This window comes from Paramormyrops kingsleyae, chromosome 24 (assembly GCF_048594095.1).
Source record: "Paramormyrops kingsleyae isolate MSU_618 chromosome 24, PKINGS_0.4, whole genome shotgun sequence".
NCBI classification, from domain to species: domain Eukaryota; kingdom Metazoa; phylum Chordata; class Actinopteri; order Osteoglossiformes; family Mormyridae; genus Paramormyrops; species Paramormyrops kingsleyae.
In genome coordinates this window covers 11,970,189-11,989,269 of record NC_132820.1, presented here as the reverse complement: position 1 = coordinate 11,989,269, position 19,081 = coordinate 11,970,189, and the positions used below count along the sequence as shown (strand labels likewise).

Here is a 19,081-nt window from a genome sequence, read left to right as displayed (position 1 = left end):
GGGAAGGAGCAAATAATGAGGGATATGATAAAAAATACACAAATACACACAGTGGCGACAAGTAGAAATGTAAGTTTATTCGTTGCAAGAAATTAGAACCATAGATTAAAATATCAATTTTTACATTTTTAATTTTGTGCAACAAAGGACCGATTTACAAAGGACGTGTGAAAATACAATGAAAATGCTGGTATTTGATAGCATGTCTAGTATGTCAAATAAGCAAATGCATAAAAAACATTCATTATGCAGAAACGTTAAATCGGTAACATACAAATAATATAAACATGAGTAAAAACGATTAAAAAGTTATATTTTATGTCGGTATAAAACCTTTACAAGTATTAAATGCTTTATTAAAATTAGATAAATATCGTGACATTTAATGAAGTGCTGTAATTAATTGCACAGGTATCTGTCGATTTTGGTGCGCATTTGGAACTGTGACCACCGCACGTCAATTTGGGTGTATCTCGATACTTATACGGCAGTGCTCTTCAACCTTTTAGAAGCGCGACCAGTCGCGACCCTATAAGAAGTATAGGTTTAAATTAACGCTATGATCAAACACTCAGCGCGATCTGTAATTTACGCCAATCAATGCATATCGCACAAATTTGATTGGATGTGGCAGTGAATATTAAATTAAGCATCTGCTGTTTGGCTTCTCGGATTGATTAAATGTTCACTAGTTTTGCGCTAAGCATTTAAAGACCCAAGACCCGTTAATATAGGTTAATTCTAGGGTTGGGGTGGGAAATCTGATCGTGGATCAGCATAGAAGCTTGGTAGTTTTAAAACGCTTACATTTAAAACTCCGCCTCACAACCCTTTCAGAACGCGACCCAATGGATTGAGTCGCTGGTATAGGGGAGAGGCAAGACATTAAGTTCAGTACTGTAATATGTACACACAGTACTCTACAGGAAATAATGTACATATAAAAGCACGACACTTTATAATGAAAAGCAATACACCCGCTACTGTCCTACTACGTCCGCTTTCAGACGTCTCTCGATCAGTATTGATTTCTTACTATACACCTCGGGTAAATGCAATCGTCACTTGACAGGACCTAAGTCGACGGATATCTGTATGCATACTTTAGTGAAAAAAAAGTCGTCTTGGCCTTTCCTTACTATTATATTACTCAAGCGTGGTATAAGCCCCACTTACAGCATCCCAGCTCATGTTACAAATATCCACAGCAGGAACTTTAGTTCAAATTTAAGTTGCTTGCTTTTCCTCAATGGCGTTACCGGCAGTTTAGCGTAGTGTAGTTAAGGAATCGGACTCGTGAACGAGGAACGAAGGAACTAATACCGGAGTTCTGGTACACGCGGGCACGGTCCTTGACCCGAATTACGTGAGCTGCGAATTGCTGGCTGTAAGGATTCACAGAGGACGTGTAGGTAGCTTCATGTGAGAATGTCGTGTAAGTCGACAAATAAGGTAGCGCGTTAGCACTTGGAGACAGTGATGTCAACCTGTCTCACAATAACATTACATACCCCCCCCCGCAAACACACACATAATGGAGGATTCTGAGCCGTCAACAGGAGCGTTACATAATAATTCACTTGGTTGCCAAGGTAACAGCAGCGGCAGCATGGCGATTTCTTCCTTAGAGTCCCCTTGGTCCCTCGTGCCCTTTTAACCCTTCGTTCTCGCTGTCCCTACGGCTGACCCTCCTGCCCATCACCCCGGCCTTTCCTTCCATCTTGTTCCCCATCTCTTCCCCGCACCCCCATCTGCTTTTTACGTCCGTCACCATAACAACCGCGGATGTTCACACAGCAGGATGGCGGGAGAGCAATGGTGCACGTCCTCTCCCACACCGCAGAGATGGAAAGAGCACGTTAAACGCACCCCCCTCCCCCCCCACCACCCCTATTGCTTTCAGTTACACCTCAGCTGAAGATGAGCTGCAGGGGAAGAAGAAAAACTGCCATGTTGCCCATCCCTGGCTTCACTGCCCTCATTAGTGTCACGGCTCCTGTTTTAGCTCCAAACCAACGGGGTGAGGAGCGCAGTGCATTCTGGGCTGCGACGCGGTCTACTGCAATGGCGCGTGTGGACCGGAGCACTATCTGCACCCAGAACATCGCATGGCGTCTTGCTCTGGAAACTCCTAGAAACAGAAGCTCTGAGAGGTCTGGGAATGAATGGGGGGCTTTTCAACCCCCATGATAAGGAATGTGTGCAAATATGGCAACTATAGAAATGAAGTGTCTTTTTACAGTCAGCGGGTCTTTAACCCTTGCAGCCCAGTGGCTCGTAAGTGGCTGGTTGACCCTGGGATTAGCCTCTCCGCTACGTCCACACCTCCATGGGCACGATGCGCTCCTTGCTGCTGAGTGGTGGGAGGAGGTTCTCCTCGCACAGGAAGTGGAGGGGATAGTGCACCAGCAGGCCGCGCACGGCTCCTAGCTGCTCCCGCGCCCTCGCGGGGTCCGTATCACACAGCCGCTCCGCCGGGTTCAGCTCCCGCAGGACGCGCAGGCTGGTGACGGAGTCGGAGGGGAGGCAGCGGAACACCTGAAGGTGGGGCAGTGGAGGGAAGTATAGAGGTGAGCTTGGGGCAGAAGACAAAGAGTAGCGACAGAACGGTGACTGTGGTCTGTTACTCACAGGGTGTGTCTCTCTGTATGTGTCTGTCTCTCTCTCCGTCTGTCAGCCTCACACTCAACCATTCTCCCCATTGGTCAGCTTGTCTGTCTCTCAGCGTCTCTCCATTTGTCTCTCTCCATCAGCTACTTTCAACCTGTCTCTGTCCTTCTGTCAGCCTGTCTCTCAATCCCTCCGTCTCTCTGTCCGTTTTTCTAACTCACCGTCTCATAAATACTGGCGTTCGATGCGGCCGTCTTGTTCCACACCTCCTGGAAGAAATCCTCACTGATCGGATCCTGGATGTCGATGCTGGGGTCGGCGTCGGCCGCCAGGAGAACCCTGGGGGAAACGAGCAGGCAGGTGTCATGGGAGGGCATGAATATCGCGACGCTGGTGGAGCTGGTGAGGTTCCTCCTATCCGCGTGTGCACGACCTCTGACCTGAAGCACTCCTTGCGCAGGGCCAGAGTCAGGGGCCCCGCCTCGTAGTCGCCCCCCCCCATGCGCGACGGCACCCGCTCCTTGTCCTCCACCAGCACTGCCACCTCACTGTCCCGACTTCCCAGCATGCTGCGGTCGTTGACGTTGGCGGAGCCTGGGGGGGGGCAGGAAGGCACCCATAATTATGACAATAGAGGACAGGAAATGGGGAAGTATGGAGAGAGGGAGCAGGAAGTGGGAGATAAACAGGAGGAGAGCCCCAACTTAATCTTAATTAATCTTAATCTTAACTTAATCTTAGTCTGTGAGCTTAACCCCACAGGTTTAAGCGGAGCACGGGGCCAGTGCTTTAGCTTAATTACAGGGTCATACTTTAGTGCGGAGATAGTAAAGGTGTCCGGCGAAACGGCTGGAGCCCACGCTGGGCTCAGCATGACTCCCACACGGGGAAAGGTAATGAAATGCATCCGAGACAACTATGCACATTTTCAACAGGCTTTGCCAGACATATTATTATTATTAGTAGTAGTAAAAATAAATAATAACAATAATATTGACATCACTAATATAAGGAGCAGGTCATCTAGTGTTCATCACTTAGTCACTCGTCATGGTTGTTTACATTGTAAAATCTGGCATTATTTATTGTTATCACCATAGTTACGGTGTCATGTGATATTTAATAATCGTGGCAGCCTTGTGTCATACTGTGGCATCACCGCATTTGGGGGGGGGGCACTCTCACCGATGATGTAGCGGCGGTCGTCGGCGATCAGCGTCTTGCTGTGCACATAGATGAGCTCAGTGATCAGTGACCCGGAGAGTTGGGCGTGCGTGCGCAGACCACACAGTGAAATGTACTGGCTCCACTGGTCCTGCACTGTGAGGGGAGCAGCGTTCAGTCACTTAACACACTGGGGGGTGGAATGGGTGTTTCTGGTATTCATCAAAATAGTAGGATAAATGATGTCTCACACACACACACACACACACACACACACACACACACAGCCGGCACTGTTTGTAGGGGAAAATGTAAAAACTTGTTAAAAACACGAGCAAAAAGAGGGAATTAAAATGGGGGGGGTGTCAGAGCTGACATTGTGACTTACTATGTTCCTTTAATCTGGCCAGGATGGAGAACTCCCCCCGACACATGGTCCTACATCACAGAGACACAGAGACTGTCAGCAGACAGGTCGCGGTAAACCAATAAACCAGGCAGGAAGTGCGTTACAGCCTGGATGGTGTCAGTCAGTCTCTGTCAGTCAGTCTCTGTCAGTCAGTCTCTGTCAGTCAGTCTCTGTCAGTCAGTCTCTGTCAGTCAGTCTCTGTCAGTCAGTCTCTGTCAGTCAGTCTCTGTCAGTCAGTCTCTGTCAGTCAGTCTCTGTGCTTGTTTTATACAGGGTCGCTGACCTGTACGTGAAATGCAGGATGGCCTGGATGGCATTGCCACCCCCAACACTGATGTCCCCTTCAAATCCAGGCAGCAGAGGGACCAGCACATAGACCCGGTATGTTTTCTGTTCACTGGGTGGGGAGAGAGAGAGAGAGAGAATAAGCAGAGAGACCTGGGGGGGAGGCACAAAAAGGTCACATCTGACATAAGAACCACGTCAGACACAGGATATAACCGGTGCAAGGAAGCAGACATGAAAACGGCGAACGTTAAACACTAAGTTCGTAATCTAGGATACCATCACAGAGTAAGACACAGACAGACCGACTCAGACAGACCGACTCAGACAGAGCCAGACAGAGCAAAGCACGTCCAGGGACGCCACAGAAGGGCACCCCCTGCAGGTGGGTGGGTGACCAGGCAGACGGACCTGTGGGCTCGCAGGATTCGTTTCACGATGGCGTCCCCGATACCATTGTGCACATTCTTCCCATCCGCACCGCTGATGAAGAACTGATTCTACAGGCAGATGGCAGAGTAAAGCTTCAAAAATAAACTGAACATAAATACCATTAAATGCCATTAATCTTCCAGCCCGTGTCCTCAGGGGTCTCCGTTAAAATGTGGACTGTCTGGGGGTCCCTGCGGATTGGACTGGGAAACCCTACCCTAAAACGAAGGCTCTCTTCACACAAACAACGCTGACCTCGATGTAGATGTAGTGCTCACTGGTCTCGATCAGGTGCAGGTAGGCGTTGTGAATGGAGCTCTCGCACGTGCCGGCCGACCAGCGGTCCACGGAGCGCAGCACCTGGCAGGGCGGGCAGAGGCGCCACAAGGCGGTGCAGCCGTTAAGGGACCAGGAGTGAAAATGATCAAAATGTCATGGTGGGCAAGCTGAGTGAGAGCCAGTCTCACCAAGTGAGCCGAATGTGTGGTGACCTGGATCAGTACAGCAGTCTGCATCTGGCCTCGAGCACTAACACTACGAACAGGGTCATCTTGCAGACCAAAGCACTTAGGGCCTTATTGTAATCATTCTAATCAGAGCGTGTGTGTGTGTGTGTGTGTGTGTGTGTGTGTGTGGCAGTGTTGGAAAGTAATAGAGGTGCACCAATCCAATGTTCGAGATCAGTATCTGCACTGATCCATACCTAATCAGACGGATCGGCCATAAATCATGCAAATGTGTCTGTGAAGGTGTCTGTGAGGGCATGTCTGTATCTGTGATGTCTGTGACTGCCATGTATGTCTGTGAAGGTGTCTGTGATGTCTGTGACTGCCATGTATGTCTGTGAAGGTATCTGTGATGTCTGTGACTGCCATGTATGTCTGTGAAGGTATCTGTGATGTCTGTGACTGCCATGTATGTCTGTGAAGGTATCTGTGATGTCTGTGACTGCCATGTATGTCTGTGAAGGTATCTGTGATGTCTGTGACTGCCATGTATGTCTGTGAAGGTATCTGTGAGGGCATGTCTGTATCTGTGATGTCTGTGACTGCCATGTATGTCTGTGAAGGTATCTCTGTATCTGTGTCTGTGTTGTCAGTGGTACCTGCACGGACGCCCTCCCGCAGCCCGGCACACTGTACAGCAGCTCGTCCGCCGTGCTGTGGGATTTGGGTAGCAGACACGGATAGAAGTCATCCTTGTATTTGCTCTTGAAAATCTGCCAGGAGGAGGAGACTGACAGTTATTGGGGGGGGGGGGGGTAGACAGACATGGGACACCAAGAAAACCACTGGGGCCACGACCTCAGACCTTGGTGAAGTTCCAACGCTGGATGAAGTGGCGCGCTACGTCCCGGGCAGCCTTCCCGTGCAGGGCGGCAGCGAAATCACGCCAGGGCATGCGGGGCACTTGGCCGCGGTCGATATTATCTGGGGGTGGGGATTCCCAATACTCAATACAAGAAGTGCTTACAGCAGGGGAGGGAACTCTCCCAAATAAAACATTTTCTATAATTTCTACTTTTACCAAAATATGTTTGTAAGGGAGCTGAAACAGGATAAAAAAAAACAGGCCATGGAAAGAAAATAATAATAATAATAATAATGAATAAATAACATTGCGTAAAATAATGTGTAAACAGATTAGTCATATTTGTTTTAACCCTTATTTGCCTCAAACAGATCTTAAACCTGCCAATTTTTCTCAGGAAACAACCAGGAGTAACTCGATTAAGAGTCATTAATCCAATCAAGCATTTAGTTAAGTCAAATTTAAAGAAGACAGCTTTGCTGTACAGTTTGCTGGTTTCTAGCCGTGCACACACACACACACACACACACACACACACACACACACACACACACCTTCAAAGGGGCGGTCCAGTTGCACCCAGTCTTTGTTGATGAAATTGCTATAGTCCTTCCCCAGCCACAGCTGGCTATTTTGCGACAGGTCCTCCGACTCAGTCGGTGCCGGTTCTGGCTCGGACCTGGCAGTCAGAGGCTGGGAGGCCAACCCGTCTGGATCGCTGCCCACTGTGTCGCAAGCCTGGCAGGGGCAGGACCAAGAGTGCACAATGGAACTGGTACCAGCAAGTCTGTAAAACCCATCAATTTGCATCGCCACAATCATGGGACAATCGTCTACCCAGATGCTTTGTGGTACTGGTAGCCCAGCCATATAAACCCATCACGGCACGACAGCACAAGATCTGCCTCACCTCTGACCCTGAAATGTGATTTGGCGTCTCTGTGACTGACAAGTCTGTCAGCCTATAGTGGCTGTCGTCCCACCTCCCGAAGGCCAGGTCAATTCCGCCGACGAATGCCACGGACTGGTCAATGATTACTACCTTCTCGTGGTGGGCCCAGAGGAAGACAATCACAGAAACATGATCGGGATGTCGCATGACCTGGGTGGTGGGGAGGAGGGGGAGAGAGCGATGAAGGACAGGGAGAGACTAAGGAGAGCCGTGATGAAAATATCAATGTCAATTTGAATTTGAAGGGATTAAAAACAACCACGTCCTTGTGCACTGAGTGCTGGAGGTCAGGTATGGGGAAGGTGTTTCCTAGCCATGATGGACTCCAAAATACCCAAAGTGAATGGAGAATTAACCCCAAATTAGCAAGATGGCCTCCTGTCACAGCTCTGAAGAGCTGAAGCGGAGAGCAATTCACTGAGGGGCAGTAGAGGATATTTGCATAATGAAGCAGTGCATTGTGGGTGCCCGTGCCACCTTGATGTTGGGGTGCATGTTCATCAGGGATCTCTTGCTGTAGTCGCTGTTGATGCCCAGCGCCAGCTCCACCTCCTTGTACAGCAACACGCACACCTTTACACCTTGCTCCTGCAGGGGGTGCCAGAGAGATGGGGAGGGGGAAACCTTAGAGTATTAAAACTAGGCTGTGGGGCACAGAGAAAGGGTGGGTAAAAACGAATGGAGGGGTTCACTGATAAGAGTCAGGGGCCTCACCGCCTTCCGCTTCAGGATGCAGTCGAGACGCCAGTAGTTGTCCGTAGCTGGTCGCTTTAAGTGAACTTCAGGGCTCAGCCTGGGGACAAGGAAACATGCAGAGAAAGAGAAGAAGTACAGAGGTTTCTGCAGGCTGTGGCGTGTGTCAGTCAGCGTGTGTCAGTCAGCGCGTGTCAGTCAGCGCGTGTCAGTCAGCGCCCGCCATCAGTCCAGCGGCGGCAGCACGCGGCTCACATGCTCCGACTCACCACCAGTCAGTGATGAAGATCTCCTGCTTGGCCTGTTCCAGCGCGTCAGCCAGGTCCGAAAAGTAGCCAGAGCCGTTCACATACCTGCAGGTGCCAAGGAGCCAGGTTACAAATGGCCGTCCAGCCCACCAACGGCTGACCGGCTCGCTAAAGGCCGTTCGGCCCACCAACGGCTGACCGGATTTGGTGGTCAGCACCGCACTGTTCACCAGCGTGAGGAGCGTAGTCCCTTCTAAGGAGTCCAGAAAATTTGGTCCATGCCTTTTATCAATTGTTTTACTATTCAAAATAATACAAAATCACAAATCCAAAGCTAACTGTCTGCTTTATGGAATATAGAAAAAAGAATCACCAATTAATTCTGTCAGCTAGCCGACTTCACAGAAAACTGTGGTACTGTTGTATGCTTCTAGATTCCTAACTCCACCCACCAGCCTCTCCCACCCCAGGATCCTCCACTCACCACTTAGTGAGGGTGTCCTCGCGGGAGGGGGCGAAGCCCCCGAAACGCTGCACCTGCAAGAAGTCGCAAGGTTCGGACAGCTGGCGGATCTCGTGACTCCACCACTGGGCTTGACGGTAGCTGCTGCACTTAATGACCAGGGTTCTGGGGGGAGGGAGGGGGTGGTAGGTGGGGGTCATACAGGAAATGATGGTTAACAGAAAGACAGGAAATCATGAACAAAAGCATAATGTAAACACACCTCCCCTGCCCGTCTTACCGGGCGTAGTTCTTGATGCAGACGCCGTGCTCTGTGTCGGTGTAGCACCGGCCCACCAGAACCTCCAACTCGGGGTCGAAGAGCAGCACGAAGGAGATCACCTCGGCGTCCGGGCTCATGTACATCAGGAAGGAGTCCTTCACAACCAGCCAGCGTCGCGACCAGCGGAAGCAGAGCTGGTGATGGCCGAAGCAGTTCAGGCCCAGGATGCGGTGACCCCCCGAACGCTTCAGGACGAAGCCCTCCCTGACAGGTAAGGGGCGGGGCCAACATCAGCTGTCAATCACTGTGTTTTAGCCAATTGGGAGCGAGTGTAACCATGAACAAGAAGTGGGCTGAGCCAGGAGGAAAAAGTGGGAGGGGTATCCCACGGATGGATAAAGATCTGGGACCAGCCCGTTACTTGTAAATACTCATAAAAAATTAAATTCTAGAAACACACACACACACGCTGCGCACACACACACACACACGGCAGGAGTGTGAAACTTACAGCCCTTTAGGTCCCAGATCTCTGATGAAGGAAAGAGGACTAACATCCAGGAACTCCAGCTGGAAGGAGAACAGAAATCAGATGGGGAGGCAGTGTGCAGTGCATGTGTATATGTGTGTGCATGCAGTGTGTGTGTGTGTGTGCATGTGTGTGCATGTGGATAGTGTGTGCAGTGTGTGCAGTGCGTGTGTGCAGTGCGTGTGTGCAGTGCGTGTGTGCAGTGCGTGTGTGCAGTGCGTGTGTGCAGTGCGTGTGTGCAGTGTGCCCACTGCCTCACCATGCGGTGGTAGTTCCTGTAGAAGCTGTGCTCCAGCAGCCCGTTCAGATACTCCTCAAGGTGTTTCTGCAGTGATGGGACAGGACATGCAGTTTTTGGGACAATAAACACAGAGAATGCAAGTGTGAGAGCGTGTGGGCGTCGCCCCACGTGGGGGCCATACCGGCTTGCTGGACGCCCTCCTGCCTCTTTCATTGTTATGCAAAGATGGCATCTCCTCTGGTAGGGCGCCAAGTTCCTGCCTCTGAGTAGCAAACCTGGGGGGGAGGAGGCACAGGAGGTGGGATGAGAGAGAGAGAGAGAGAGAGCGGAGGAGTGGATCACAGATGGAGGTGTCCGACCTTCCCAGGGGGAGGAAGCTGATCATCATCTTGTGCTTGTAAAGGTCGCGGTGCAGGTCCTGGAAGTGCTTGTACTTTCGCTTGATAATCCAGTTGAAGTCGCCGTGCATCAGGTGGACAGTGTACAGTGTGGACACACGCACCTGGGGGAGGGGGGGCGGTTACTGCAAACTGCGTCTCACGTTCTTATAAACAAAACCATCAGAAACGCGAGAGGGCACAAGGTCATTCCGCCAGACTTGCTGCTTTTATTAATGAAAATCTGCAATTCTGACCAGTGATGACTCAGACACATTTGCTGCATTTCCAGTATTGGGACGGTCTGTGTCTAAACTGCGACGCTGCTCTGTCCGGGGCCACGAGGCCGCTGACCGAGGAAAGCAGAACTGCCATTTCAAACTAACTAATGCAGTTCACAGCCCCTCCTAGACTGAAAGATCCATTAAAAGACACACATGAAGCCCGAAAAGGACCATAAACAGCAGTCAGTGTTTCGTAAAATATCTCTGTTCTCGCAGTATTCCATGCTGCGCTCTGATTGGCCGACTTGTGCGCGCTCCATGACAGTTGTTTGGCTTTTGCTACTTCCCCTATTAAATGTACAAGAATGCATTTTATATGCATGAATATTAATAATCCATTATGAAACAGTGAGTTTGCGTGCACACACACTCTCACACACACACACACACACACACACAATATGACACAGCCTGACCTTGGATTGTGTGGTGTACCTCTCGGTGACGTCCACCTTGCAGGTCACCGGGATCCCCCGCAGAAACAGCGTCACCCCGACCTCATGGAAGGCACGCAGACGGTGGACCAGGATGAAGGAGTGCACTTCTGTGGCACACACACACACACACACTTGTCAGTGCGGCACACACAAGCAGCCCACCAGACCTCACCCACTCAGCTCCATCAGGCAAACAGCAGTAATGCTCACAGCTTAGAACCTTCTTACTGTCAGAGATGGATTTAGCGGTTTGTGCAGTCATGTGACATCTTCCTCCAAACTTATACCCGGTCACCACGTAACTGAACCCACAACATTCTTATTAAGAGGCTTGAAAGCTCACAGCATGTGGCTCAGCCCTGTGTCGCCACTCACAAATAGGTTAACGCTCCCCTTCATGTTACTTGGCTGGTTCTGATTGGGTTAAACCAGCCACCGATTGTCAGTGCCGGTAAATCCCACCCGCGGTGGGGTTCTCTCACTGCCACACACTGCGACCCAGTTGCCTCCGTGAGAAATTCATATCCTTACCGCCATGCTGCATCAAGGAGTCCAGCTCGTCTTGGGTCAGGGGGCTGTCGTCCTTAGAGTAGAACCTCTTCATCAGCCCGTGGGCATGGGACGCCTCCACTACGGGCTCCTCCACGTTAGCCATGGCGTTGGACCTACCCTGCTCTCTGTCACTCTGCAGAGGACAAGGGACACAAATGTAGCTGAGGGTGGGAGCTGAATTCCTTCCGGGGTGGACCCGCCATGTTGGCGGTCATCGTTAGTTTAGGCCGACGCACAGCGAGTCCCACAAGATTGTAAACACTGCCTGCTTTTACTTTATGCAAATCACATGCTTTTAAAGTGATTGCTAAATGCTGTAGTGCTCCGAATGGGACAGCGGGGGATGACTGGCATTGGTGTCAGGAAAATGGGCGGGGTCTGGAAAGAGCCAATCAGATGTAAACCATGTGACTACACCAGAATTCAGCTCAGAGAGGAGAATGATGACAAACCTCAGTAAACGCAGGAGGAGGGGAACACAGACTCACGAGTTACGAGTTTATAAATACACACGCATAAACAAACCTGCACCACATAAACCATCATTCCACAGTCTGCAGATTTCATTATTCAAACACACCTACTACACCTGGTAATTAGGTGATTAAGGCGTGTTTGAGCAGGGAAATCTGCAAAATGTGTTGGATTCTGGCCCTCCAGGACCGGAACCTTAATGTAAAGTAATACAGTATGTCATTTAAGCTACCCCCATTAACCAAAGGCTTCAAAAATAATTATACATCTGTGGTTTATATATATTAAAAAAAACTATAAACAAGGGCAGACAGCCTAAACAATCCTATATTCAGCCAAAAGAAAGATGACATGTATAGACACTAACCAGCTATGCAATCAAATAATTTAAAAATTAACTTATGAAAAAAATTTACATAACCAACTGTAACTGTAAATTTAAGTTGATTTTAAAAACTGAGCTGCATTTTAGGGCCTCTGACAAACGACAAACATGACTCCAAAAGGTCCAGTTTATACCTGAATAACTGTTTATTACGTCCTGTGTCCCAGTCTCTGTGTCTCATTCTCTCTCTCTCTGACAAACACAAGGTCATGATCATTGTCAGATCAATGCTCTGCGGGATAAAGGTGAGCTTCTTGGAAAGGCGCACCTATGCAGCTTGCACAACTGATTGTGCAGGAGCATTCTTACAAAATAAATCACCACACAGATAACAAAACATGAATACCAAACCGCTGGAACTATTTTATTTATTTCAAAGTAAATATCCAAACAAGTTTTATTCCTGTTTTCAATGCCCTTGTAGAGAAGATTCTCCCAAAACAATGTTAGGTTAGGAAACAACTCCAGAGATCCCTTACTCTTCTGTAACACGGCAAGCACAATAACAGAGTTTGCACGGTTTGCTTATTTCAAAAGCCATAGACCAAACAATCCAGGGAAAATGTGTACAAGTTCAACGGGTCAGACAAGTCTCACAAGCCGCAGAAACAGGGCACGGCACAGGAAGCCAGGACTACCCGCTTTGAACCGAGGAACAGGAGACAGATACCGGCATATCCCGCACCTGTCAAAAGGCAAATGGGTCCGATCCGGAATGTGATTACTTGCGAATCATGCCTGTTCACTTGCTGTTTCGGGGTGGGTGACATCTGGGAAATTTTGGTGTGTACGTCTTTTCTCATTATGCAACTTCTTCACCGTTATTACTGGAAGCAATGGCAATAAAATAAAATTACCATAATCAGTAAAGCAGACGCTTGAGGCGGCCGTTTAGAACACGACTTGTACGTTTCAGCCGCAGTCTGCCAACACTGTGACGGAAAAAAAAGGTCAGACACCGAGCTGACAAGTCCCACGGCCGAAAAGCCTAAACACACACCCTGGCTTTTGGGCGGAGAAAGGCGCCGGCTGGCGCGTTCACCACGGGTGACGGATTTCGCCAGCAACCTTTTAAAGGCTCTGCCACGTGCGTGCGCGGGCACTGGCTGCTGATTGGCCACCTTCCACGCTGCCAAGACAACCGGCTTTTAGGACAGACACGTACCTGACTACGGGAGCCGGCTCGGGTTATGCCGGTCCCATTGTGCCGTCAGATTCCGGTGTCAGACCCGATTTCCCCGGGTCTCTCTTTCCTTTCCACCACACGCTTCGTCACTGAAACGCACCTATACTCCCAGGCTATCTGATACTTGCTCGAATGGGATATCATTCAACATTAATAATTAAGGTTATTTCTAAGTCACTCACGACATTTCTATCAAACTATGCTTCAGATACAGTAGGTCCCTCATTTTAATTTCTTTTTCTAAATCATCACATCCCAGGCAGAATAATGCATCTATGCAAAACAGAGAAATCCAACCATATTAACGCCATATGACCTGAGACCAACTAAGACGTTGCACTATAGCGATACACGAATATATTGTACTCGTGAATCACTTGTACAAACAACTCCATTTTTCACTGAACAAATCAATTTATTATGTAACCCAAATTATAACAGCAGCAATACGGACATTTTACTAGTACCGGTACAATTTTACGTTCATTTAAATACTATCTATATAACAATATAAAAAGAAGTAGCCCAGATGGAAAATAGTTTTTATCACTGTCTACCGCAATGTAGCTTCAACATCTGACTCATCCGTCTCATGTGAGTCTGGTTGTTATATTCAGCCATTGAATCTGCTTCTCTCCTCTTTCCCAAATCTGCACATATTTACCATGACTTACAGAAATGCCAGACTAAGTTAATTATCCACTTGAACGACGATTGGGGACGTTCGAGCCCAGTGACTTGCAGCTGGAAACATTTCTGGGCCTCTGACTACACAGTGACCGAACCGAACCGGACCAAAACAAGCCATGATTGTTCCCAGAAAACACAATCCCTGCTCAACAGGGCGCTTGGCCACCTCTCCCGGGACAGCGCCAGCTCGCCGCGGCCATCCTCTCCCCGCACCGCGGATAAATGCCACTGGTGGCTAACAAGACAGACGAGCATGAGAAGTGCTACATCCTTTTAAAATCACACCTATGCTTTACTCTTCAAAACCTTTGCGCATCTCAACCCCTCAACGACAGCAGAAGGTTGTTGCCATAATTTGCTAAGCTGGGAGGTAACGTACACGATGTCGGACACCTATGTGCTGAAGGGGGCACGAGCCGGGAATGCCTGCCAGTTTTACCAGAAAGTTTCAGCGCATTAATTCCTTCATATTCATGTACTTACTTTTCCGATAAGCTTCGCTGGCTGCCTAGTTAGACCCGTCTTTCCCGCAACTTCGCGTGTGGATATCTCTCCTTCTCCATTTGTTTTTTCGGCCCATTTTAATCATTCCCCACCCAAAGTTTCTCAGGGAAAACGTGAGTGACTGAAAAGTCTTACCGTATTTCTGCGAATAGCTCAGCTTCGTAAAAAGAACAGCACGAAATCCGTGTTTTCCCCACGAAACCCGCGAGGCGGTCTGAGGTTTCACGAGCCGCGGAAGGGAAGCCGAGCTGATCCTGTATCCTGTGTGGCGACTCCTGCGGCTGGATTATGATTTCAGACTCGCCTGTCGCATCTTTACGGGGAAATAAAAGAACAGGCGGCAGACCCCACTAGCATTTTCACGTGATGGTCAGTCGCAACAGAGGTCCCATCCCTACGGTGTGCTTCCTTCGGACTACATTTCACTCGCATACGAAGTATGTCAAAAAATCCACTGCCTGGACCTGACCAGAATAGATATAATTCGCCCACTTATGGGTTGCAAAACAGAGATGGAAACAACAGCCGATAAGGGCATTGAAAAGTACAGTTTTGCTCATGTATGTGGCGGGTAGGTGGAGAAGGTACAAGTTTGCCTTTGGGTGTGGTCTCCTGAAGTTCGCCGCTCCCGAACGCTCCCCCACGTACTGCCCATTTCGCCACACCCAGCGTGGCTCCCTCGCCGCGCCCGCATCTAAAAATGATCTAAGGTGGACTTCTCCATTGGTTGAGATATCGGCTGCGCATGACAGACTGGCAGGGAAGCCAGCCAATCAGAATTTCGCGTAAGCCAAAGGGTGGGACCGCTAGGAAAGGCGTGTCCCGGCAACACCTGGCAAGCTAACTTGGTAGTGTATGAAAGCTTGGCCTTGGACTCATGATGAAGTGCTCTCCAACTCGCTTTAGATAAATCACGCAAACAGACTTCGTCTACGGAGCATGCAAAGAGCAGTGCCAGCTGAGGGTCAAAAGTACTCTCTCACTGTAGCAAACTTCAATTTCCTGCAATTGATTTCCAGGATTTCCTTACATTCCAGTGACTCTCATCACTAGTGCCACTATAATGTACAGACGTTCAGTCAAGAGCTCCCGTACATCCAAAGTACAGGCACTGAGATTGAGAAAGATATTCGTGTGTGTACGTATTATAAGCAGCGTAAATAACTTTGTCGTAACGGCTGAGTTTTCATAACCGCTGTTTATAGTGAGCAACAACATCAATTATATGTTTTGATGGTTTTGCCTCAGGAAATGGCCATAATAGGGTCAGGAAGAGACAACTGAATTACTGTTTTTCTGAACTGCCAAAACACTAAACGTCATTCTTGGAACATTCCCATCAAATGGCAAAACTCATTTATTGAATCAGTCACTCATTTGGTGAAACTTTAAACAGTGCTCACCTAGTTATACACAATTTGCAGATCTGAATCAACCGTTTTGCAAAACTCTAAACACATTCTCATTCATGTAAACACATTTTGCACTAAGGGGAACTTTGATGCAAAATGGAAAACACAGGCTGCAAAAGTTAAACACGGCCAATAGTGTACTTTTTATTTTGTCCTGTACAGTAACTTTGTGGAGTACTGAATACTACAAACTTAATTTACATATTGCTTTGAGTGTAATTGTATACACACAGTTTTACTAAACAACATTTTTTCACTATATTCATTTGGTTTCCAATTTCCAACTCAAAGATGACAAAAACCACATTCATAGTAAACATGTTTCTCTTTACGCCTATAACAGTTTTGACTCGTATTGTTTTAAAATTTTTGCAATAGTGTGTAATGACTGCTCAATAATGTTTTTGGACTGACTGGCTTGATGCATGATCTTAAAGCAGAGTTGGGTTTTTAGCTGAGAAAAATGGTCTTGAGTAGATTAATTGTTCGATTTTGCAAGATGAGTCAAAGGTTTTGCCAATGTAGATTGAAAATTGGGTTTTGTGTTTACTGTTCTGCGAAGAGAATGGAAGTTTCAGGAAATGTGAACATTAATGAACATGCATTAATCAGTATAGCTGCCACAGCACGCACAGACTTACCTCACGGGCTGGAGTTTACTTACTGAAAATATCCAGTCATTCTGAAACTATACCTAGCGCTTCAAACCCAAACCATTCCGGATATCCAAAACAGGACGAAAACAAATCGTTGTTATGGCTACCGTTTTTTGTATCGCGTTTTTGTCATCACTGTAATACTTTATATAGTAGGCCTACTTAGGTTAAGCTCCATCTGGCGTCACATTTGCCATATATCTGCGATATATTTGCAATATATCTGCGCAGCGATCGCAGCTTGTACCCCGGATTTGAGGCTCTCCCGGCTAATTACTGGGGTCCGTGGGGGTCCGCCGTCCCCGTTTCTGCCGCATATCACAGTCCTGACAGATGTGTCGGCAGCGGAAGAAAATAAACAGGGTGTAGTGCCTAAAAATGCCGCCGGGCAGATTATTCTAGTGTCATTATTATGTCTGTTTGATTTAAAATGACACATTTATTGCCCCTCCTGTCGCAATTAACCTTCCCCAAGGCGACACCCAGAATCAGATTCTGATTCCGGTACACAGATACTGGGGAAATTAGTGTTTCAACACTACATTGTCAGCATGTAGAGATTTTCACACGCATCAGGATGATCAGGCATAACTGTGCAGCGCCTTTGCGGCAGTTCCTAACACTTCACGGCAGCGACGGGAGTTCAGTTCCCTACGGCGTTTCGAGAGTGTCTTTGTACCCGTCGTGCTGGACTACATTTTTCCTTCCGAGTTTATTTAACATGCACGTCTCTACAAGTTATTTATTAACTGCGGTGTTGTGGCACTGGCAAACTGCGCCACAGTACATGATTACGAAACGCATAACTTTATATCGTTAACATACGGGATGAATTACAGTTGCGTCGTTGAGATGTGGGTGCATATAAAATAGTACAGTAGCTATGCTGTACTATGTACTATGTACAGTAGCTATGCTATGATTTGAAAGCAAGACGTGAAAATGATCTAAAACGAGTGGCCAATAAAATGGATAAACAGTGGCATCTGGTGGTAGCATTGCGTCAAGGTCAATTTGCGCCAACTTCTGTTTGAAATTTTAAAGCTTTTTAAAGAGATCAAGTAAGTCTGTTTAATAGGATAGTGTCTTCCACTAAGGAATTCGATGCCACTGCAAATTTGTCCACATCACTTCAAAGCAACTAAATGACCATTTTCAAAAAATTAACATCTGATTTTTTTCAATAGGGGAGAGTGGGTTGAGTTGTGCCAGTTTTTCCTGAAAGTGACTTTAAAGCGAGGCCATGACAGTAATACTTCCAAATAAAATATGTACATATATTTCAGGGTGTGGTGCATCCCTGGAAACAATCTCTTTGGATCTGAAATACAGTATTTAAGAAATATAGCTTTCTGAAAAAAGTGGTCTCGTGGCACAACTTGCCCCCGGTGCCGGGTAAGTTGTGCTTTTGGAGAGAATACATTGGGGTAAATTGTGCCTTTGATTATTGAAGTAAAACAGTATATTTGGATCTCAGGAACTGTAATTCTATATAAAAGCTGGGGAAATTCAATACAAAATTGCTCATTTAAGGTTTATTTAAAGTTATTTTACAACATCAAAGGCCAATTTTCTACAAGCCCATTGCGCCACATGAGCACACGTTCAGAACAAAATGAAATCCAAATGAAGACCAAATTGACTGCAGTTCTCTTCACAGATCTGGCCGCCTACATGACATCCCACTTGTTGAAGCTATAGGGGAATATAAATTTCTGCTCCCTTCTGGCTGTACCACCAAGTCTTTGTGGTGTGGGTAGTTTCTCATGCACATCTTCTCTAGGGATGCACATCTCCTTCATCGTTTTCTTTGAAAGTGAAGATGGGCTTTCCATCCACAGACCTCTTTCTACTTCCCCTTCTCCACCTCTTTCACTGCTCTGTCCATCTCATCTAGAGGAGTGGAAGCCCTGCCTGTCTTCCTTTTATAACTCCATGGCATGATGGTCTATTTCTATTTTTGGTATAAAATTAAGAATGTCACAGTTTTAGTGATAAAATTTAAGAATATAAAGTACGATTACAATAAAATAATATGTTTAAAGTATTCATAAGTGGGGGTGAGTTATGGTACTGGCACAACTTAACCCAGGCCCTTTGGCACAAATCATCCCAAATGCATCATCCAGCAGTTTTGAGCTAACATCATGCTGGCTGTATAGACTCGCAGTGCAGCTTACCAAAGCACTAAAACATGCGTGAAGTGTTTTCAAACTTGTCTATAACTGTTCAGGCACAACAATCAAAAAACCTTGATCATAGAAATTTTACTTTGAAAGGCAAAAAACAGTTTTTTGAACTTAAATGTGCTTACCTCTCATGCAATTAGGCTCTCGTCTTTGCAGGATGAGTAAAATGGCTGACTGTGGTCACATGACCAATTTCTTCTATGTTTCCCTAGAAACAGGGGGTGGCACAACTCCCCCCCCCCCCCAGCACAAATCACCCCACTTTCCCCTACTGTTTGTGAGCAGTAATTAGATCAGGTTTAGAGAAAATGAATGTTTTGATGACAACATGTGAAA

The 19,081-nt window shown here is 47.5% G+C and overlaps 1 protein-coding gene across 6 annotated transcripts; it reads right to left on the bottom strand.

Annotated features, from left to right (window-relative positions):
* Nucleotides 1–56: 56 nt before the first annotated feature.
* On the bottom strand, nucleotides 57–18,986 carry pld2 (phospholipase D2). Of its 6 annotated transcripts, none has more exons than XM_023844851.2 (24): nucleotides 18,871–18,986; nucleotides 11,229–11,382; nucleotides 10,677–10,804; nucleotides 9,959–10,101; nucleotides 9,781–9,874; nucleotides 9,618–9,683; nucleotides 9,341–9,399; nucleotides 8,848–9,093; nucleotides 8,589–8,732; nucleotides 8,126–8,209; nucleotides 7,878–7,956; nucleotides 7,641–7,751; nucleotides 7,122–7,313; nucleotides 6,766–6,949; nucleotides 6,212–6,330; nucleotides 6,006–6,119; nucleotides 5,156–5,260; nucleotides 4,880–4,968; nucleotides 4,467–4,580; nucleotides 4,163–4,212; nucleotides 3,796–3,930; nucleotides 3,051–3,204; nucleotides 2,832–2,949; nucleotides 57–2,538 (listed from the first exon to the last, which is right to left on the bottom strand). In XM_023844851.2, exons 2-24 carry the CDS (start codon nucleotides 11,350–11,352, stop codon nucleotides 2,314–2,316), a joined length of 2,877 nt encoding a protein of 958 aa, XP_023700619.1. In that variant the 5' UTR covers nucleotides 11,353–11,382; nucleotides 18,871–18,986; the 3' UTR covers nucleotides 57–2,313. The 6 variants fall into 6 exon arrangements, with proteins under 6 accessions (XP_023700619.1, XP_072562847.1, XP_023700618.1 ...); XM_072706746.1 differs by lacking the exon at nucleotides 18,871–18,986 and adding an exon at nucleotides 16,542–18,864; XM_023844850.2 differs by lacking the exon at nucleotides 18,871–18,986 and adding an exon at nucleotides 14,624–15,622.
* Nucleotides 18,987–19,081: the final 95 nt, after the last annotated feature.